At 40.3% G+C, this 21,766-nt stretch overlaps 1 protein-coding gene across 1 annotated transcript in view; it reads left to right on the top strand.

Annotated features, from left to right (window-relative positions):
- Window positions 1–21,766, top strand: part of LOC143127155 (uncharacterized) — a 47,083-nt gene that overhangs the window by 20,690 nt on the left and 4,627 nt on the right. The window contains exon 9 of the mRNA XM_076288466.1: window positions 15,246–15,419. Within this exon, the coding sequence (XP_076144581.1) occupies window positions 15,246–15,419 (174 nt within the window). The remainder of the gene's footprint in view (window positions 1–15,245; window positions 15,420–21,766) is intronic.

Genomic DNA, 21,766 nt, shown 5'->3' with positions numbered 1-21,766 from the left:
ATGACTTTTCCTTTTTACAGTGATTACACTTTTTCAAAAGGCTACAAACATTGATTTACAAAACACTAAACATCTCCCTACTTCTGTGATGTAGAAATCACATATTTTCCAAAATACTTCCAAAATACTACCACCAGAACCCCCAATTGATCAAACACAATGATAAGGTGTAAAGACACCTAGCTGCATAACTGTCAACTCAACAAGGCCTAAACACAGGGCAACAGTCGAGCCCTAGTCAGCAACAGAAAATGAAGGCAATATAGCACTGAGGAAGAGATAACTGTAGGCACATGTGAAGAAAGACAAGGACCATATGTATTTATCAGATGAGATTTGAGCAACATTGCTTGTGAAGATTGGGTCGAGCCACGTAACATATGTCAGCTTTTTTGGTTTGTTTGTTTGACCTTTGTGTGTTTTTGTTTGACCCAACTACCAAACACTGCTCTTTTACTCTTAGTATTTCCAGAATTTCTGAATTTCCAGATCAAATTTGGAACTGGATAGATGTATTTGGTGTAAAAAAAAAAAAAGTCTGCAATGTACAGGTATGGTCTTTTGCGGTATGTTTGGGCAGTATATTCTCTATGTATACGTACTCTAAATTATCCTCTAATCCTTCGCAAAAATATTAGGTTACTATAGCATACCAGTTAGAATACTATTAGGCTACTATAGCATACTGCAGCGGCCTGTAAGGCCAGGGGTGTAAAACGCAGGACGCAAATGCAGACGCCGAGATGGGAAATGGATATAAGGTTACAATGTTAAGGTTAGTCAGGTTTATTAATAATAAAAGAACAAGAAGAATGCTGTGTGAAGCTATACACTTTGGATTTTGCCGGGGTAGCATTTTCAGATGACATGCCACACATCTAATTTTGTGCTGAAGATTGGAAAATGTTTAGGGACATTTGGAGCGATATTGAGCTACCTATGGACACCACCTACACAGCGGCATGGAATAGCGCGTTCTATACCCAGCGCTACCATATTTATGCTCACTGTCCAAAGGGCTTCATTCATCTGTCTAGTGATGTTTACAGAAAACCATCATATGATTATGAAGAAAATAAATTGGCAGATACACCTAAAGTGAGGTATCTATGGAAAGACCTGCATGTTCTAAGTAATGTTTTCAAAAAGGTTGATAGATTGTTCAAATGGAGTGCTGATTTGGAAAATGGCCAAATGGAGTGCTGATCTGGATCTGGCCAAACAATGTGAATTGTCACCTCTGGAACCAACGCCCCTAGTTCATGAAACTTAAAAAAAGAGGTGTTCATCTTTTTTTTTGCTGTAATAACCACACCCTTCTTCTTGTTCTTTTATTATTAATAGTATTTTCATGTCATTGTATTGCCTGTTTTCTCTGAATGCTTGTTTTAATGGATCGAGTGTTTTATTGATGTAAGTTGACCTTAAGTGTTGAGAAAGTAGCCCGTAAATAAACTCCATTATTATTAGTAGTATTATATTAGTTTTCCATTTATAAGAAACAACTTAGAGACAGACCTTCATTTATCCCATTTGAGATGCAGGTGTTTAAGTAAAAAAATGCCTAGTATATGCTTATGTTACAACACCCGCCCCAAAAAATGTTATCGTCCAATGAAACACAACGGGTAGAATTACACATCTAGGTAAGACACAGTCCCCAAACGTCCCTAAAACAAATTTGGTTTATTGATATTGGAATATTGTTTGTATGAACTTACATTTTCAGAAAACTTGTGTTACGAAACAAAATTGTCTCAACATAAGTAATCAACTAAAGAAGTTGCCACCTAAAGATGCTGAGGCCTGTAGAGGTCTATGTTAGGCCTAACATGCTATTTAGACTACTATTTCGGGATAACTAAACTATGTTGTTTCACCTATTATTATGACCTTCTTGACTACTGTACCTGTTCATGTTCTCACCTGAGACCCTGACTTTTCAAGAATTAAATGAAAATGCGGAGAGGGTGTTTGTATAGTGGGACTTTGATACATGCGTTCAATTTTTAAACTATCTACATACTTTACCATTTGTTGATGTGTTTGTGTGGGTAAATATAAAAATGTTCAAAAACATTATTCTGTATCTGTCCCTACCTAAATAAACTTTAATAATAATTGTTATTAAAGTATGAGCAGTTGTGATTAGGGTACCAATTGTATCCATTTTTCATAAAAACATTCCAAGAATCCCTGATTATCCAACCATGTTATATGTGCAAGTTCCACTGACATACAATCCCCCACTAAATCAGCCATTTTGACGGATGAGAGTCTATTATCTCCCTAAATCTATGACATATAACATTAATGACTAAGGATGAACAATGATCAACTTTTCTCCAAAAATGAGTCGATGTAAACTAATCAATAAACTGAGAAGAGGTGTCTCACAAAATTGTGTCTCAGCTTTTTTGGCCTATTAAGGGTCCTCTAAATGCCCTCTAAAAGGGGTTGGTAACACTCCATAATAAGGTGCCATAATAAATAGCAAACTAGTAATTACCTAACCCTTTGTTAATATTTGTTAATTGTTACTAAAATATCTATTTGGCACAAGTTAATAGTTTTTTCATCATTAATTAAATATTAGTTGTTTGCATAAAATCTGGCTGTTATGTTTTAACAAATCTATTAACTAATATTGTATTAATATTTGTTAATAGTTAACTTAATGTTTTTTTGGCACTAATTAAGTTATTTCTTACATCATGTAAATGTTAAATGTTTATTTACAAACTATATGTTAATAGAAAAGTTCATTACATATTATTATTTATCTATTTGTTATGTACTGTGCTTCTACCTATCCCATTATGAACCACTCCTCATGGATCCTTACAATAAAATGTGTTGCTTAATTAATATATTAGGAATATATAGCTATCAGTGTGGGGACCCTTATAATAAAGTTGGTTAATCTTTATTAATATATTAGTAATATATAGTCAGACGGTGAAGGGACTGAGACCAGAATTGGCTCATCACATTTAGTCTTTTAGGAAAAGTTCAAACAAAACATGCCTTCAGGCACTGGCATACATGAAACAGCATCTGCACAAGCAAAATAAAAAGTAGTTGAATGGGCTATATTACATGCATCATTCCTATACCATCACTGTCAGCCCTACTAGCAAGGGAGACATGCGACATGGAATGTTCAGGTGCACATAACGACAGTTAATTAATATTCTGAGACTCACTAAACTGCTAGACTGAATTGCACTTTCCATGCACACTAAACTAAACTACACTAAATGCATGGAAAGTTGCTAGCGGAGTTTACAGCTAGTCACATAAGACTCAATGTGTATGAACTCGTGGTCATAATGAAAACATTAATAAACTTTCTCTAAGTTGCTAGAATTGCACCCAAATCCTAGCAATACATGTAAAGTAATATAATACAGGTGATATATCGAAGTTTTCAACTTAAACAACATTTTACAGTTACAAAATTAAAACAAAGTGGGGAGTGCTACCCAATGCAAAGCATAACGCTTCTGATCGGGTACGGCAACAATACAAGGACAAAACGCAGCGGAGCTGCAGTATACCGTTTCTCCAAAGGGGGCTCCAAAACACCAATCTCAATAAAGCTGCTTATTATGGCGAAAATCACATACAAACACTAAACTACATTTCTAACTCTGTTACACCCACCTCCCCTGAATTTCACCAACCAAAAGCAGCAACCAAATAGTACTTCCAAAGGCAAAAAGTACACTACTTTCAAACACTAGACAGAGGGTTACCAATTACAGGATAGCCAACCACAAAGGTATCCTATAAGGATGAAGTGGAAGAAAAGGTGTGCAAACTCTCACACAACCAACCACTGGCAGTAGGGTGCCTTATACACCCCACAAGACCATAAAGCCATAAATTCCATACATTCTCCATAAAGCTAATCAGAAAAGCTTGGACCACATAACCATGTTACAAAACGTGTGTATGACCTCAACTCTAACTGTCTAATCATGAAAAACCCGAAACACTGACCTGCAGATAGCTTGCATAGACGGATGTGTGTGAACAATATCTTGTCTTGACATAGTTTGAATCAGTCTGTCAACTGGCTTGAGAACGCGACCAAATCTAGACCTCACCTGTGCGGATGTACTAGGATTTCAGACAGCTTTGTCTGTCTGTCTATATTACTAATCTGTGTAGATATAATATTATAATCCGTCTGTGTATATTACTAATATATTAATAAAGATTAACCAACTTTATTATAAGGGGCCCCACACTGATAGCTATATATTCCTAATATATTAATTAAGCAACACATTTTATTGTAAGGATCGATCCATGAGGAGTGGTTCATAATGGGATAGGCAGAAGCACAGTACATAACAAATAGATAAATAATAATATGTAATTAACTTTTCTATTAACATATAGTTTGTAAATAAACATTTAACATTTAAATGATGTAAGAAATAACTTAATTAGTGCCAAAAAGACATTAAGTTAACTATTAACAAATATTAATACAATATTAGTTAATAGATTTGTTAAAACATAACAGCCAGATTTTATGCAAACAACTAATATTTAATTAATGATGAAAAAACTATTAACTTGTGCCAAATAGATATTTTAGTAACAATTAACAAATATTAACAAAGGGTTAGGTAATTACTAGTTTGCTATTTATTATGGCACCTTATTATGGAGTGTTACCAACCCCTTTTAGAGGGCATTTAGAGGACCCTTAATAGGCCAAAAAAGCTGAGACACAATTTTGTGAGACACCTCTTCTCAGTTTATTGATTAGTTTACATCGACTCATTTTTGGAGAAAAGTTGATCATTGTTCATCCTTAGTCATTAATGTTATATGTCATAGATTTAGGGAGATAATAGACTCTCATCCGTCAAAATGGCTGATTTAGTGGGGGATTGTATGTCAGTGGAACTTGCACATATAACATGGTTGGATAATCAGGGATTCTTGGAATGTTTTTATGAAAAATGGATACAATTGGTACCCTAATCACAACTGCTCATACTTTAATAACAATTATTATTAAAGTTTATTTAGGTAGGGACAGATACAGAATAATGTTTTTGAACATTTTTATATTTACCCACACAAACACATCAACAAATGGTAAAGTATGTAGATAGTTTAAAAATTGAACGCATGTATCAAAGTCCCACTATACAAACACCCTCTCCGCATTTTCATTTAATTCTTGAAAAGTCAGGGTCTCAGGTGAGAACATGAACAGGTACAGTAGTCAAGAAGGTCATAATAATAGGTGAAACAACATAGTTTAGTTATCCCGAAATAGTAGTCTAAATAGCATGTTAGGCCTAACATAGACCTCTACAGGCCTCAGCATCTTTAGGTGGCAACTTCTTTAGTTGATTACTTATGTTGAGACAATTTTGTTTCGTAACACAAGTTTTCTGAAAATGTAAGTTCATACAAACAATATTCCAATATCAATAAACCAAATTTGTTTTAGGGACGTTTGGGGACTGTGTCTTACCTAGATGTGTAATTCTACCCGTTGTGTTTCATTGGACGATAACATTTTTTGGGGCGGGTGTTGTAACATAAGCATATACTAGGCATTTTTTTACTTAAACACCTGCATCTCAAATGGGATAAATGAAGGTCTGTCTCTAAGTTGTTTCTTATAAATGGAAAACTAATATAATACTACTAATAATAATGGAGTTTATTTACGGGCTACTTTCTCAACACTTAAGGTCAACTTACATCAATAAAACACTCGATCCATTAAAACAAGCATTCAGAGAAAACAGGCAATAAAATGACATGAAAATACTATTAATAATAAAAGAACAAGAAGAAGGGTGTGGTTATTACAGCAAAAAAAAAGATGAACACCTCTTTTTTTAAGTTTCATGAACTAGGGGCGTTGGTTCCAGAGGTGACAATTCACATTGTTTGGCCAGATCCAGATCAGCACTCCATTTGGCCATTTTCCAAATCAGCACTCCATTTGAACAATCTATCAACCTTTTTGAAAACATTACTTAGAACATGCAGGTCTTTCCATAGATACCTCACTTTAGGTGTATCTGCCAATTTATTTTCTTCATAATCATATGATGGTTTTCTGTAAACATCACTAGACAGATGAATGAAGCCCTTTGGACAGTGAGCATAAATATGGTAGCGCTGGGTATAGAACGCGCTATTCCATGCCGCTGTGTAGGTGGTGTCCATAGGTAGCTCAATATCGCTCCAAATGTCCCTAAACATTTTCCAATCTTCAGCACAAAATTAGATGTGTGGCATGTCATCTGAAAATGCTACCCCGGCAAAATCCAAAGTGTATAGCTTCACACAGCATTCTTCTTGTTCTTTTATTATTAATAAACCTGACTAACCTTAACATTGTAACCTTATATCCATTTCCCATCTCGGCGTCTGCATTTGCGTCCTGCGTTTTACACCCCTGGCCTTACAGGCCGCTGCAGTATGCTATAGTAGCCTAATAGTATTCTAACTGGTATGCTATAGTAACCTAATATTTTTGCGAAGGATTAGAGGATAATTTAGAGTACGTATACATAGAGAATATACTGCCCAAACATACCGCAAAAGACCATACCTGTACATTGCAGACTTTTTTTTTTTTTACACCAAATACATCTATCCAGTTCCAAATTTGATCTGGAAATTCAGAAATTCTGGAAATACTAAGAGTAAAAGAGCAGTGTTTGGTAGTTGGGTCAAACAAAAACACACAAAGGTCAAACAAACAAACCAAAAAAGCTGACATATGTTACGTGGCTCGACCCAATCTTCACAAGCAATGTTGCTCAAATCTCATCTGATAAATACATATGGTCCTTGTCTTTCTTCACATGTGCCTACAGTTATCTCTTCCTCAGTGCTATATTGCCTTCATTTTCTGTTGCTGACTAGGGCTCGACTGTTGCCCTGTGTTTAGGCCTTGTTGAGTTGACAGTTATGCAGCTAGGTGTCTTTACACCTTATCATTGTGTTTGATCAATTGGGGGTTCTGGTGGTAGTATTTTGGAAGTATTTTGGAAAATATGTGATTTCTACATCACAGAAGTAGGGAGATGTTTAGTGTTTTGTAAATCAATGTTTGTAGCCTTTTGAAAAAGTGTAATCACTGTAAAAAGGAAAAGTCATATTATTGTAACATTACATAAAACAGTCTAGTTTTGAATGAAACACCAACGTATGGCCTTCAGCTAGTCTAGTCAGTTCAATTGAGCATTCCATTTACCTAATTGTTTTTTACTACTGTGAAAAAAGGAAAAACAGGGTTTGTCGCAGTTAGTGATCCATGGAATTATGTTGAACTGATATATTTTACCTCCTCAATGAATTTTCTGACAGAATCATGTGTAAGTGCAGCTAAGTACTGAACCAGGCATGCAAATGATCTTATGGCAAGTTTTGGTGTCACCGTTTCATGGTGTTCCCATGAGTCTTTTGCCAGAATACATGGGTTTTTATAAAGACAGTTATGCTGTCAGTAGAATTTGATGCAATATTGTGTCTTATGTTATGCTTTGAGAAGAACCCTGTTTTGTTCTGTGACATACAATATAATGCAAGTGAATAAGTGAATGAGGAGGCCTGACCTATTCATGTGCTTTGTCAAGGCTAAGACAATTTTGTCTTTGTCTATTTTGTCTCGGAAAAACGTATATTTTACCTTGCCGTAGTAAATACTTTTCAAGGCTTTTCAATAATTTTCAGCCAAATAGCAAGAGACTGGTTATTATAAAATGTTACTATTAGTTTATCTCATGATATCCTATCAGAGACACAATCTGACTATGAAAAAATCTGCATATAATTATATAATCTGACCCAGTACAGGCATACCCTCAATTTACTTGCCTTTGGTGCCTCTTTTGTTGATATAATTGACTTTCTCATTTGGTATACCCCTCCCTCTCTTCATTTATTAATGATAAAACGGTAAAAGATCATTCAAAATTATCATAAAACTTACAAAAAATTACACTGAAACCTACAAATCTGTCAAATTCAGTGTATCCACACAGACACACACCCACCCACACACACACACACTCTGGCCTTTGATCGATCCTGCTCCTACCCTCTCTCCCTCCACTGCTGTCTGATACATTTTTATTCTTATCACTGTCTTGTTTCTGTGTCTTTTCTGACTTTTTTTTTTTAAACTCATGTTGTAACAAATTCTCTGGTTGCAGCAAACAATCTTTTTTTTTTTTTAATCCAAACATTTTTGATCCGCTTCGACTCAAAGAAAAACCCCAATAAAGTAAAACCCAAACTTTGATAATTGTCTAGGCATGACAATCCCATGACATCAACCCACCCATGACACAGACCCTCACGCCGACACACAGGAGTCACACACCTGTGTTGAGCACATGAATAATACAAAACCCCCCTCAGACCAATTCCAAAAACAGACACACTCAACTGATAGCAAGTTCAACAACAGATAGGCATAGGCATAGTTGTACAGGGTCTGGTTCCTGTATGCGAGAAAGCCTATAGCTTTCAGAGCTTTTTCTCTTAGGGGGCCCCCACTTAGCCGCTCGCTACTAGACCCAGCATTTTCAGGAGTTGTCAGACTAGCCATGCTTACTTTGCCATCTTTACCCATACTTGTACACCGCTTTTATACTCCCTAACAACACCGCTCATAATTGCTCACGCATGACATTCCCATGACAACCCCCCACCATGACACAACTCCCAAAATAAAAAACACACAAAGCAATATTTGATTTCCCCTAAAAAACTAAATAAAAAACCTATGGACCATGCATTACATAGTAATAGTATTTTGATAAATGCTTGAATCATATTATATTTAGACTAGTTCCTTCCACTCAGTTTGTGCTGTGCTTTTGTACACACCCTGTTCTGTGATTTGTTTAAAGAGAGTTCATTTAAAAATTGGTTTGAATGAATTAAAAAAATGCCACATTTGACCATTTCATTGAATTATCATGACCTCAAGATGAATTCTACCTGGGCCATGGCTCCAGAAACAGTGCTTATTGTGTGGCTTGCTCTGCCTGCAAGCTCTTCAAATCATTTACAAATAGTCAGAAGCCTAAGACAATGGAGATGGTGAACATGTGTGTGAACAGGTGCAGCTATGCTGGTATTCATTAGGACTACATGGCCTTGAAACAGCACTAACTGCAGGGCTTGCTCTCACTACATCGTCTTCAATTCATTTAGATATAGTCAGAACCCCAAAGACAATGGAGATGGTGAACAGTGTATCTCAGTCTTGGTCACACAACCCACTGAAAAAAATGGTGTTATAATTAACAAAAAACGCTGTGGAGGATATTTTGGTTAACTGAAATAATAATAATAATAAAAACACAAAGAAAAAATCTGATACCCCCTCAAAAACTAAATAAAAACCTATGGACCATGTAGAACATGACATAGTAATAGTAATTTGATTAAGGGTAGATTCATGTTATATTTCGACTAGTTCCTTCCACTCAGTTTGTGCTGTGCTTTTTGTACACATTTCTTCTGTTCTGTGATTTCTTTAAAGAGAGTTAATTTAAAAAATGGTTTGAATGAATAAAATATACCCTCATTTGACCCTTTCATAGCTCTACTCTATCCCTGACAAGACACAGAAACACACACCCCCTCAGGTTTGTGGAATGCACAATGATAAGAAGGGGACAACGTCCAGGGTTGGACACATCCAGGTGTCACTGACTGGTGAGAGAAAGGTAACCAAAACCATTTGATATACGAATGACACTTAGTTGCAACATGGTCGGACGATTAATCAACTTTGACATGCACACCATAAATCAGCAACACTACGTCCAGGGTTTGACATATGGATCATCAATCCAATTTTGACACATGGGTCATCAATCCAATTTTGACACATCGGTCATCAATCCAATTTTGACACATTGGTCATCAATCAAATTATGGCAGGTGTCATCAATCAATCAAATTTTGACAGGTGGGTCATTAATCATTTTTTTGACATAAGGTACAGCTTAGATACTACTCATGTGTCCAGTGTGTGTGTGTGTGTGTGTGTGCAGTGTGTCCAGTGAATGTGAGTGTGTGTGTGCAGTATGATGCATGTGTCCAGTGTGTGTGTGTGTGTGTGTGTGTGCAGTATGATGCATGTGTCCAGTGTGTGTGTGTGTGCAGTATGATGCATGTGTCCAGTGTGTGTGTGTGTGTGTGTGTGTGTGTGTGTGTGTGCAGTATGATGCATGTGTCCAGTGTGTTTGTGTGTGTGTGTGCAGTATGATGCATGTGTCCAGTGTGTGTGTGTGTGTGTGTGTGCAGTATGATGCATGTGTCCAGTGTGTGTGTGTGTGTGTGTGTGTGTGTGTGTGTGTGTGTGTGCAGTATGATGCATTTGTCCAGTGTGTGTGTGTGTGGGGGGGGGGGGGTCTAATCATGGTAGCAGTAGTGATGTTGCAAACAGCAGTCTGGTGGGAATGGGCAGTGGGATTTGACCCTTCTGCTGCACCACTGTGTCTGTCCCCTCCAAGCTCACCAAACACACACTACACACACACACACACACATCAACTCATTCACATCACCAAACACACACTACACACATCAACTCATTCACATCACCAAACACACACTACACACATCAACTCATTCACATCACCAAACACACACTACACACATCAACTCATTCACATCACCAAACACACACTACACACATCAACTCATTCACATCTAAAGGGTTACTATTAAGTCAAGAGTAACATGTTTTTAATTCTCCTTACTCTCTCTCTCTCTCACACACACACACACACACGCACACACACACCCATATGTAGACAAAACATTCTCAGGTTGTAAATTCTCTATTGTAATGAACACCAGGGCACAACTTAGTGGCCATGTAGCCCCAATAGGCTGATAAGGAATATAAGCTTTTCTCCTACTTCTCTCTACAGCCTGCACTGCTGCAGTATTGGAGAGGAAGCACTCAGATCAAACCCCTCACACATGTCATTAGATAAAACAAATGTTCAAAACCCTAACATGTCAAAGACAATCTTTCATTGATAATAGAAGAGATAAGTGTCTTGCCATGTTCATTTCTATGATTTCTATTCTATTGATGGTGGGAGGACATTATTCTATTGATGGTGGGAGGACATTATTCTCCTTTGTGGCTATAAGTCAGTGGAATACTCTTCCTACAGAGTTAATCTCATGCACTAACTTACACTCATTCACACGTTAAGCAAAGCATTGGTTGTTAACAAATCAGACTTGCTCCCACCAGTGAATTGATGTGCTAAATTAGTGTATGTAATTACAATTACAAATTTGGTGATAACACTAACTTGCACAAATGACAGACATGACGTAAACTAACTGGATAGTTAGCTAGAAGAATCTCCAGATGTAAAAGTTCCACTGATACACATGACAGCTGCAGCTTGATAGTTGTGTGTGTGCATAGCCGTGGTAAGTGGGGGTGCTGTATTTATATGTTATACCACTCACGATCAGAAAAAAAAGAAGCTCTCCGTCCCCCTGTCTATTATTCTATTATGCACAAAAATTTTTTATATTAGACCTGGGAGACCTAAACAAAAACTAAACAAATTAACAAAACAAACCTACGGAGCCCCCCTGGGGACAGGGTGGGCAATATTTTTAGACCGCACTTTTGCGTTCCCTCGCAATAGTTTTTGCGTTCCACCTGTTTCTTCCTCTGGTATGTTGGGGGCTCTGTACGTAGATCCCATTCACGTAAGAGGCGCGCTGTCATAGGCTTGGCTAAGCTACTGGTCCAGGCTGGCCCCGGATAAAGCGCACGGCATCTTCTAGGCTATTTGAGTTTCTTAAAGCTGAGCTGTGCTACATTTAAATTGTTCAATACATGATTTCATAGCAGGCCAAATATAAAATAATTTTTATATAGCCTAGATATCTGTTTTTATTAGATGATCAGATGATTTACAGTTATTTGTAATATGTCATGTTTCATGTTTTTGTAATGTTTCATACAGTGATGCAGGTCTACTGCAGTGAATAGGCTAAATACAACTTTGATCATTTTTATAGCCTACTACTGTATAGTTAACTTTGGCCTTGGTGCCCTGACATGTGGCCTTTGTGCCCCCCACTAAATATGCCCAACTGAAGGCCAAGTGGCCTTGCCCCCAGAATGGTGAAATTCCAAGCCTGTGAGGCATATAGGCCTAGGCTTCACGTGGATTGGGAGACAAACTGCCCAAAGCCACAGTGTGTGGTCTGCAGTGAGATGCTACCTAACTCTAATGTGGTTCTCCACACTGTTTTTTTTTTTTTAGTGTGAGAGCTCATAGACCAGTTGCACATTTTGATTTTGTTATCATGTAGGGCGGCTAATTAAACACGATGCCTGGAATGCGTCAATAGAATGTGTTACTTTTTTATGTGTTGGATGGTGGGGGTACGCGAGCCGAGTCAGGATGTAGAAGGTGGTCCGCGGGGAAAAAAGTTTGGGAACCGCTGTTCTAGTGCATCATATCTCCGCCGAAACAGACCGTTTTTCTTTAAAATACACTTCAGAGTCTTCAAGCACATAACCACATTGTGTCTCACCGCCAAAGCCTCCAGCATATTTTTGTATGTGAGCCCCATGTTAAAGTAAAACTTAATCAAGTTGAGGTTATCCATGATGTGTGAACCAACGGACCTTTGTGTCTCCTACGCCAGACTGGGAATACAGAGCCCTGCAATAGCCCACTCTATTGCGAGGGAACGCAAAAGTATTGGGAGGGAACGCAAAAACTATTGTGAGGGAACGCAAAAGTATTGCGTGGGAACGCAAAAGTATTGCGAGGGAACGCAAAAGTGCGGTCTAAAAATATTGCCCACCCTGTCCCCAGGGGGGCTCCGTACAAACCTGAGGGAGATATCCTATGACGCTAGCTTTATGGTACGACAATATGCCATATTAAGTAGCTGAATATTACCGTGAGTTTCCCAAGGAGCTGAACACGGGCCGCCTCAATCTTCAGCTTAAAATTATGCATAGTGTTATCGGGGAGTCTCGATGCACCACGGTGAAAGGTGGCATGGATATTGAGTAAGCTCCATCCACAAACAAGAGCTCTCTTCAGCGAGGTAGATGAACTTATTCATCTGTGTCTTTGCGTGCCTGTTTCAGTGGCCTCCTCAGATCGTTCTTTCTCTTCTTTTTGAAAGTGTAGGTTAAAGGCTACACTGTGCGTTTATGATGTTAGCATTTATTGTAGGCTATATTTGTGATATGTGGATCAATTTAATGTAGGCTTGCCTATGAATATTGCGTTGTGTAGGCCTATGTTATGCATATGTTTAAGTCAATGTGTTCTGTCTAATATGCTGTGCGATAGGGTCTTTAGTCCGTTTTGACACCCATGTCAGAAGCGTCAATAATTATTACGTTTTATTAATGTTGGTTTTCAACAGTTTTATATTTCACGTGTTCACTGTCGATTTCGGTGCTACAGCAACTTTGTTACCTTACTAGTGTAGCGTCAGATAGCAGACGGTTACTTTGTTTGCGTTAGTATCAATCTGTGGTTTGTGACATTTTGTCGCATTTTTTCTGTAGTGTAGCCATAATGTTTCATGACAGTGATGTATGCCTGTGCTGTGTGTCATCATGCAATGCCAGTATGCTGTTGTCCATTAACAGAGAAAGGCGTTTAAATAAAATACAATAACTTTTTTACCATTTCAATAAAGCCTATTTTTCCTGGCAAACTATCCCCCCCCCCTTTGCTAACAAAGCCTTTTTGTTTTTTTTGTCTGCCCTGGAGCATAGGTCTTTCCTTCCCAAATGCCTGGCTGAGTTCGCTACTCCTGTGTATGTCAGTGCAGTATGTTTTTTGCCCATATACAGTGTCTTAGAAAGTAGCCCTCAAAGCCCTATTGCAAGGCATCCGGGGTTCTCAGCAACACAGGAGAGGCAGAAAAATACGAAAAAAACGCTAGACAGTCTTTTTACAAACTCCTAATCAAAGGTTAGGATTTTGACTTTTATTAAATACAAACAAAAAATACAAGGAATAAAAACTTGTCTAAGTCTAAAGTCTAAATGCTAAATGCTAACGCTCGGTCCAAAGAAAATGAAAAGAAAAAAGAAGACCAAAGAGCCCTGAACACACACACCGGCCGTTCCCTTTTTATACCCCTCTCGGTCAGACAGAACATGTCCAAGTTTGGTATTGTGTCTTGCCATGAAATATTGGTTTTGCTTTTTTTTTTTTTTTTAGTTGCCAGTCAGCTTTTTGTTTTGCTGACAAACAGTTTCTTACAGCTGGTACATTATGTTCTGTCTTTACATTTTGTTCAAAGCACATCTCATTTGGCATAACATACTTTAATTCTAACACAACCTTTTTTATATCTAAGCAAACACATTTTATGTAGCAAACCATTTTAAGTTTTATAAGCAAACTTTCTTATATGTTTAAGAAAGACACTCTAAATTTAAGCAAAATCATAACAGGTTATTCTAGCAAAAAACAATTTATGCTTTTAATTAAGAAAACACACTTCAATTCTAAGTTTCTACGTTTTTAAACATTATAAGTCTAACTTGTTGCACACTGGTTGTCTATCATTACCTTGCAGCATTTGCACATTTTTATTTGTTTTAGAGCAAGCTGGATTTAAGCAGTTATATGACTAAAAATCTTTTAATAGTAAATTATGATTCTGATTATTAATTATCACATCTTCATATTGTAAAGTCACGCTACACATGACATATGACTCTTACCACTGCACACCGTCACACTGACATGACATATGACTCTTACCACTGCACACAGTCACACTGACATGACATATATCTCTTACCACTGCAGAACAACACTGACATTAAAAGTTTTGTTACAGTTAGGTAATGTGACTTTTTAAATTTCAGGGTATTGCAATACTTTTGAAGTATCAGTGAAGCGTGCAAATGCAACATTATTTAACAGATTATCGTAAATATGACAGTAATGTGATCATCCAAATAGATGAAGCATTTCTCCTACGTCTATATGCAGCCTATCAGCCAGCAGTATTGGAGAGGAAGGCATCAAAGATATATTAATAACATTATACACACCATTATCAATAATTCTTCATCTCTCTTCTTTCTCTCTCTCTCTCTCTCACACACACACACACACACACTGTTTGTCCACATTGAATATTTGATTGTCCAAATGGAAATGAAGATGAAGTATTTTTCCTACTTCTCTCTACAGCCTGTCATACTGCAGTATTGGAGAGGAAGGCTTCAGAGCTCTTGCATCAGCACTGACATCAAACCCCTCACACATGAGAGAGCTGCAGCTGAATGGGAATAAAGCAGGAGACTCAGGAGTGAAGCATCTTTCTTCTCTTCTGGAGGATCCCAACTGTAAACTGGAGAAACTACGGTGTGTATCACAAGACCAAACACTGAGTTGCTATCAGTGAATTTGACACACACACACACACACACACACACTCCACGCACACACGCAAACACACACACACTCCACCCGCACAGACACACACACACACTCCACGCACGCACACACACACACACACACACACAAGCACAAACACACCACTGAGTCAGTCAGTCACTCTCTCACTCACACAATTTCTTACACTATAACACGACAAATATGCCCACACACCAGGCATGAAAACTCCTCACCTTTCGGCGGAATTCGCCGTTTTGAATCCAGAATAGGGGGCCTGCGTGGTTCGCGCAGATCCGATGAGAAAATATTTTGGGGGGGGGGGGGGGGCGGGTATGGGGTTACAACTGACTTTACAAATTACGCGCAGACGCGAACGCATCTTGATGCGTTGTAAGACGAGCCCAATTAAAAACTTGTCTGATCCAGCAACAATTATGTGAATGGAGCCCCTATGCATTTAGCCTATTAAACAGTGGACGCTAATTTTTGCCGCGGATGCAACGCGAACAGAACGCTTGCGCTGGACTACAGATATATGCGTCTGAAATGTCAGCTGGAATGTGAGCCCGGCCAGGAGAGATGCAAGCGCCAGCGTAGTTCTGCTGGGAAGACTCCAATACGTCACTTATTCATTCATTACCTCTAACCAATCGGCCGTCCCACCTGTCTTTATAATGAACCGGGTCACGTACCTGTCTTGCTGCTTTCAGATACAGACTTTGACGTTCTTTTACGACAACTGTCTCTTGTTTCCGTAGTAGCTATGTCGCTCAAAGAGATCGCCTCGTTGCCCATCTCTGATTCCGACGATGATGATATGATCCCTCCATCTCCTTCCCCGAAGCGCAGGAGCACTCGCGTTCTGGCAAGAGAATCGCCCTGGGCCGGCCGGCCCTCCGAGCAAATTATCAATTTGCTAGAAGGTCGGGGGATTCCTATCCAAACGGGACTTAAAGGGAAGACCTCCTCATTATGGCCTCTCAAATACTGGGTAACCCCGCGCCGGACCATCACCCAGACAAACCAACATCACCAGGCCCCGACGTCCAACCTCAGCCTGCAAAGGCAAGCAAGAAACGTCTTGTAAAATCACCTATACCTCGACCAGCAAAGAAAACGAACAGAGTCGCAACTGGACCTACGGCTTCTACCTCCCAGGCCGGGACTCTCGGCAAGCCAGTGTCTGACCAGATCCTCCAAGCCATCCACGTCCTGTCTCAGTCTGTCAAAGGTCTGGAGACCAGGATGACCATCTTCGAGAACATCGCCTCTGGTCCTTCGACTTCTTCCTCGGCGCCGGCTTCTCAGCATTTCCCAACGGATCCCACCGTTCAAAATCAGCCTACTCCCTCAACCGCGCTACCGCCCCTCCACTGCCTCCGCTGCTACGAGCGTACAACTCTTCAGCCTGGCTACAGCCACTCCAGCCCAGGCCCTCGGTAGGACGTTCATTCCTCCCGCTGCGGCGGCTGTTTCTTCTTCATTGCGATCAAACATTATCCAAGGTAAAGATGTGAATTTGGCTTCCCTACTCTTGCCGTCACCAGCCCGTGATCGTCAATTCGTAGAATGCGGAGACGTCTCAGTCCTGCTTAAATCCACTGAGCCCAGATTGCATCGCAATCTTTCATTCGGCGAATTCGTTATCGCTTTTGGCGCTTACAGGGATATTCTATGCAACGTCTATCCTGATAGAAGAGAGGAGTTGGACACATATTTAGCTATGATGGCCGATTTTAGCCAGCGGTATGGAGGGACTCTCTTTTACGAATACCACCTAGCCTTTTCTGCCAAGTCCGCCACTTTCCTATTTCTGCATAACAGCAGGTTGAATTGGGCCGTGACAGACTTTGAACTTTTGGTGCGTCATTTCGGCGGGCACCGCACGATAACCTGCCCTCATATGTAGCGCCCGTAGCCACACCGCTGCATTCTGCCCCAAGACATACGACCAAAAGCCATCGTCTGCTGTCCCCAGCTCCGATCCTGTAAGCAGTGGGCGCGACAGGCAAGGTCGCCCCTTCATACACTTTAATGGGGGAACTCTGTGTAATAACTTCAATGAAGCTGTGTGTTCTTTTTGTGATTGTTGTTTTTTGCATGTTTGTAGTTTCTGCAAAGAACCCCACCCGAAATCAGTCTGCCCCCGACGCACGAGGCCTCCCGTGTGAGGAAAGGCTCCACCAAAGAAATTCTAAGCAGACATCCATCAACCCCCATTAACGTACCAGTCCTCTCACACCTTCTGTCCTCTCATCCAGACCCCTCATTTGCTAATTATTTGATCACGGGCCTTTCCCAGGGATTTCGGGTGGGTGCTACTTCGCAAATCATTTATTGCCAGGAACCTTCAGTCTGCTCTCAGTGAACCCGATGCTGTTTCAAACTTACTGGCTAAAGAAGTGAATAAAAATTATGTCATTGGCCCCTTTAGTTCTCCTCCCTTCTCTACCTTCAGGATCAACTCTCTAGGAGTACTCAGGCAAGAAGCGACTCATTTTCGATATGTCCTCTCCTCACTCCGATACTATAGCCAGCGTTAATGAGTGCATTCCCCAGCAGCCATTCTCGCTATAGTACGCATCCGTCGACAACGCGATTCATCTGATTAAAATAGCAGGCCATGGAGCGTGGTTAGCAAAAGCAGACATCACAGACGCCTTTAAAGTCATGCCCATCCATCCCGCAGACTGGCATCTCTTCGGGGTCAAATGGGAGTCGAAATTTTACTTCGCTGTTAGATTGACATTTGGCTGTAGAAGCAGCCCCTACATATTTAACTGCCTGTCAGAAGCCTTGTGTTGGATTCTGCTAAATGTGAGCAAACTGCCATTCGTTTTACACCTTTTAGACGATTTTCTGCAAATTGATTTTCCGTCTCCCGAGACGTCAGTGCTCGACTGCCTTAAGCAAGTGTTCCACGATGTAGGCGTACCCCTCTCCATTGAGAAAACAGAAGGTCCTTGTAAGTCTCTTGTCTTTCTCGGAATCCTGCTGGATTCAGTGGAAATGCAAGCCTCTCTCCCAAATGAGAAACTAGTCAGGATCAGGTCCATCGCTGAGTCATTTCAGTCTTCCGACGCGGTTACTAAATGCGAACTCCTCTTGCTCCTCGGCCATCTCAATTTCGCTATGTGGATCATTCCGCAAGGCCGCTCCTTCATTTCTCGCCTACTAAATTTAGCGCACTCAGTCATCAAATTAAGTGATCTGGTCTGTCTCGACGAGGGCTGCAGATCCGATCTAAGATTCTGGTCTCATCTTCTGAATAACTGGAACGGCATCTTGTTCTTTTACAATGACGTGCCCGAATCATCAGAGTCACTGGCATTGTACACAGACGCAGCTCCCTCTGTCGGTTTTGGGGGTTTCTACCAAGGGCAATGGTTTGCTGAGAAATGGTCTCCTGATTTCTCCCACTTTGCCCTCGGGTCTGCCTCTTCAGCATTGCACGAGTTGCTTCCAATAGTCGTAGCCAGTGTCTTATGGGGCACCACTTGGTCTCGCAAACGGATCAACATCTTTTGCGACAACGAAGCAGTAGTATGCATTCTTAATAAAGGACGATCCCCATGCAACAAAATTATGTCCCTACTTAGACGGTTAACTTGGCAGTCAGTCATGCATAATTTTATCATTAGTACAGAACATATCCCCGGCTACCAAAATGTAATCGCTGATGCTCTCTCTCATTTTCGATTTCAGGAGTTCAGACGGCGCTGCCCAGCTGCCGACCTGGAGCCGATTGCGTGCCCACCTTTCCCAGATCTAATATTGGATTAGAATTACCAATGACCTCACTGTTAGACAGAGCGAGAGACTACATGGTTAAGGGAATAGCCCCAAGCACTCTTAAAGTTTATAAGTCTGCTTGGACCTGCTTTACTTTATTTTGCCTATCTCTACAATTGCCCGTCTTTCCAATACTCGTTCCAACCGTGTGCGCCTTTATCGTCCACAATTTCGAATCACGTAAAATCAAAGTCTCATCAATTAGAAGGATGTTAGCGGGCATCCAATTTCACGCAAGGCTAAATGACCCTAATTTTCTAAGCCTGTTCTCCGTACCTTCCATACGGTTGCTACTTAAAGGTATAGCTAAAACCACTGTATCCGTCCCGGATCAACGATTTCCTATCACCCCTTCCATTCTTCGCACTTTGGTGTCTAAACTACGGCAGGGGTTATTCACGCCCTATATTGATATACTTCTAGAAGCTGTTTTTCTCATGGCTTTTTATGGCTTCATGCGTTCTGGTGAATTCTGTTCTGACGCTCAGACTTTTAACCCTTCTCAAGACCTCGCATTTTCTGACCTCTGTTTTTCTCTGCACTACTATACTATCTTTCTGAAACATTCTAAAACAGATACATCAGGCTCAGGTACCTCTATTAAAATCTGTAAAGTGTTTACTACTTTCTGCCCTTATTATGACCGCCGCGCAGCGAAGCGGCGGTCATATAGGTTTAGTCAGAATTTTTTTTTCTTTTTTTTTTTTCTTTTTCGCATGCCCAAATTTTCGTCAATGAGTCCCGGGACACTGAAAGACCGGGGTACACGAAACTTGGTGGGCATGTAACCCCACATGGATAGCATGGAACCATCGTTTTTTGTTTTGATCTGTAGCCCCCCCGCTGGACTGGACCCCCCGAAAGAAGGGTAGGGCATACACAGTTTTCTGTGAATATCTCGAAAACCGTAGGGTTTAGGAGGACCATTTTTTTTTTGTATGTTGATCTCAACGGGCCATGTCAACCCATCCCATTACCACTTATGTCATGTATAGCGCCACCTAGTTAAAAATTAAAAAGCAAAAAATTAGGTGTTTTCATCACAATATCTCTGGCTGACAAGGTCAAAACTGCACGAAATTAAAAGTGTAGGATCATTATGACACCCTCCAAATGCATGCCAAGTTTTGTGTACTTTCGTTCATGGGGGGCCTTACAATAAAATAATTTATGTGTACATTTAGTGACGTACACCAACAAGGATTCCCGGGACACTGAAAGACCGGGGTACACAAAACTTGGTGGGCATGTACCCCCACATGGATAGCATGGAACCGTAATTTTTCGTTTTGATCTGTAGCCCCCCCGCTGGACTGGACCCCCCGAAAGGAGGGTAGGGCAGACACAGTTCTCTGTGAATATCTTGAGAACTGTAGGGCCTAGGATGACCATTTTTTTCCGTATGTTTGCCTCCAGGGGTCATGTTAACCCATTTCATGTGCACACATGTGCACAAACAGATACACACACACACACACACACACACATACATTCACAGTAATCATACGTATGACACATACTCACACAGTAGACATATGTACGCTTGCATGCACAGGCACATACGCAGGCACACACACAAGCACGCCACTAATTCACCACTATTCATTCTTCCTACTGGGCGGCCTTTGTCTAGGCACTGGTTTAAAATCTACCTAACAATGGTGGTGAGGAGTTGTGGCCTCTCGCCTTCACACTATACCGGGCACTCCTTTCGTATTGGCGCTGCTACCTCAGCTGCTGAACTACGATTAACGACTTCATCGATCAAGTTGCTCGGAAGATGGTCCTCATCTGCTTTCGAGTCCTATATAAGACCTGAGGAGGATCATCTCATTCCAGATGCTCAGTTGGCCCTATCAAGAATCAACTAAGGTATACTTACAAATCTGGTGGTGGTTACTCTCGCTGCAATAGGCTATTATAGTCTATGTTCCTTTAACCGGCACTAGAGTAAATTAATTGTCCCATAAACAACGCACAGTCAGCACTTTGCATTCTCACTTGTATATTCTTGCACCTCGCACTGCTTCCCTTCAAGTTTAGTTAAAATCAAGTAGGCCTAGTCGTTGGCCTATACAACTTCGAACTATTATCCTATATTCAGTGTCCTCATATCGAGTCATCATATCTCGTATGAACTTCATCAGTCGTCATCAGGTATCTTCTAGATACCATCAAATCATATGTTTCGGAATCTTCCATCAGGCCATCTATCATGACCCTGATAAATCTCAGTCTCTCGTCGTATCTATTTATCCTACAGAATAAATCACCATCGATCATGTGTCTTTGTCACTTCATCATCGCTTCATCATCGAATCAAGCCTTCATTCACCTGGTTAGACCAGACTCAGAACATCGCACCACAGTCGGCCTACAGGCCTTGACCTGGACATAATGGTCAATTCACTCCACTTCTATAGGCAAAGCTACAAAGTATTGCACATTGTCTCCTGAACCTTAATTAAGCATTAACTTCACCCTGTCAACCACGCGGCGTTACGTCAATCTATCCCAGGTTC

Source organism: Alosa pseudoharengus, unplaced genomic scaffold (assembly GCF_046254945.1).
Source record: "Alosa pseudoharengus isolate Yale_2024_CS ecotype anadromous, Long Island Sound unplaced genomic scaffold, YU_APseudo_1.1 YU_APseudo_1.1_scf_17, whole genome shotgun sequence".
Taxonomy (NCBI): domain Eukaryota; kingdom Metazoa; phylum Chordata; class Actinopteri; order Clupeiformes; family Clupeidae; genus Alosa; species Alosa pseudoharengus.
Note: the sequence above shows the minus strand (reverse complement) of the source record. Positions and strands in the feature narration are given on the sequence as shown.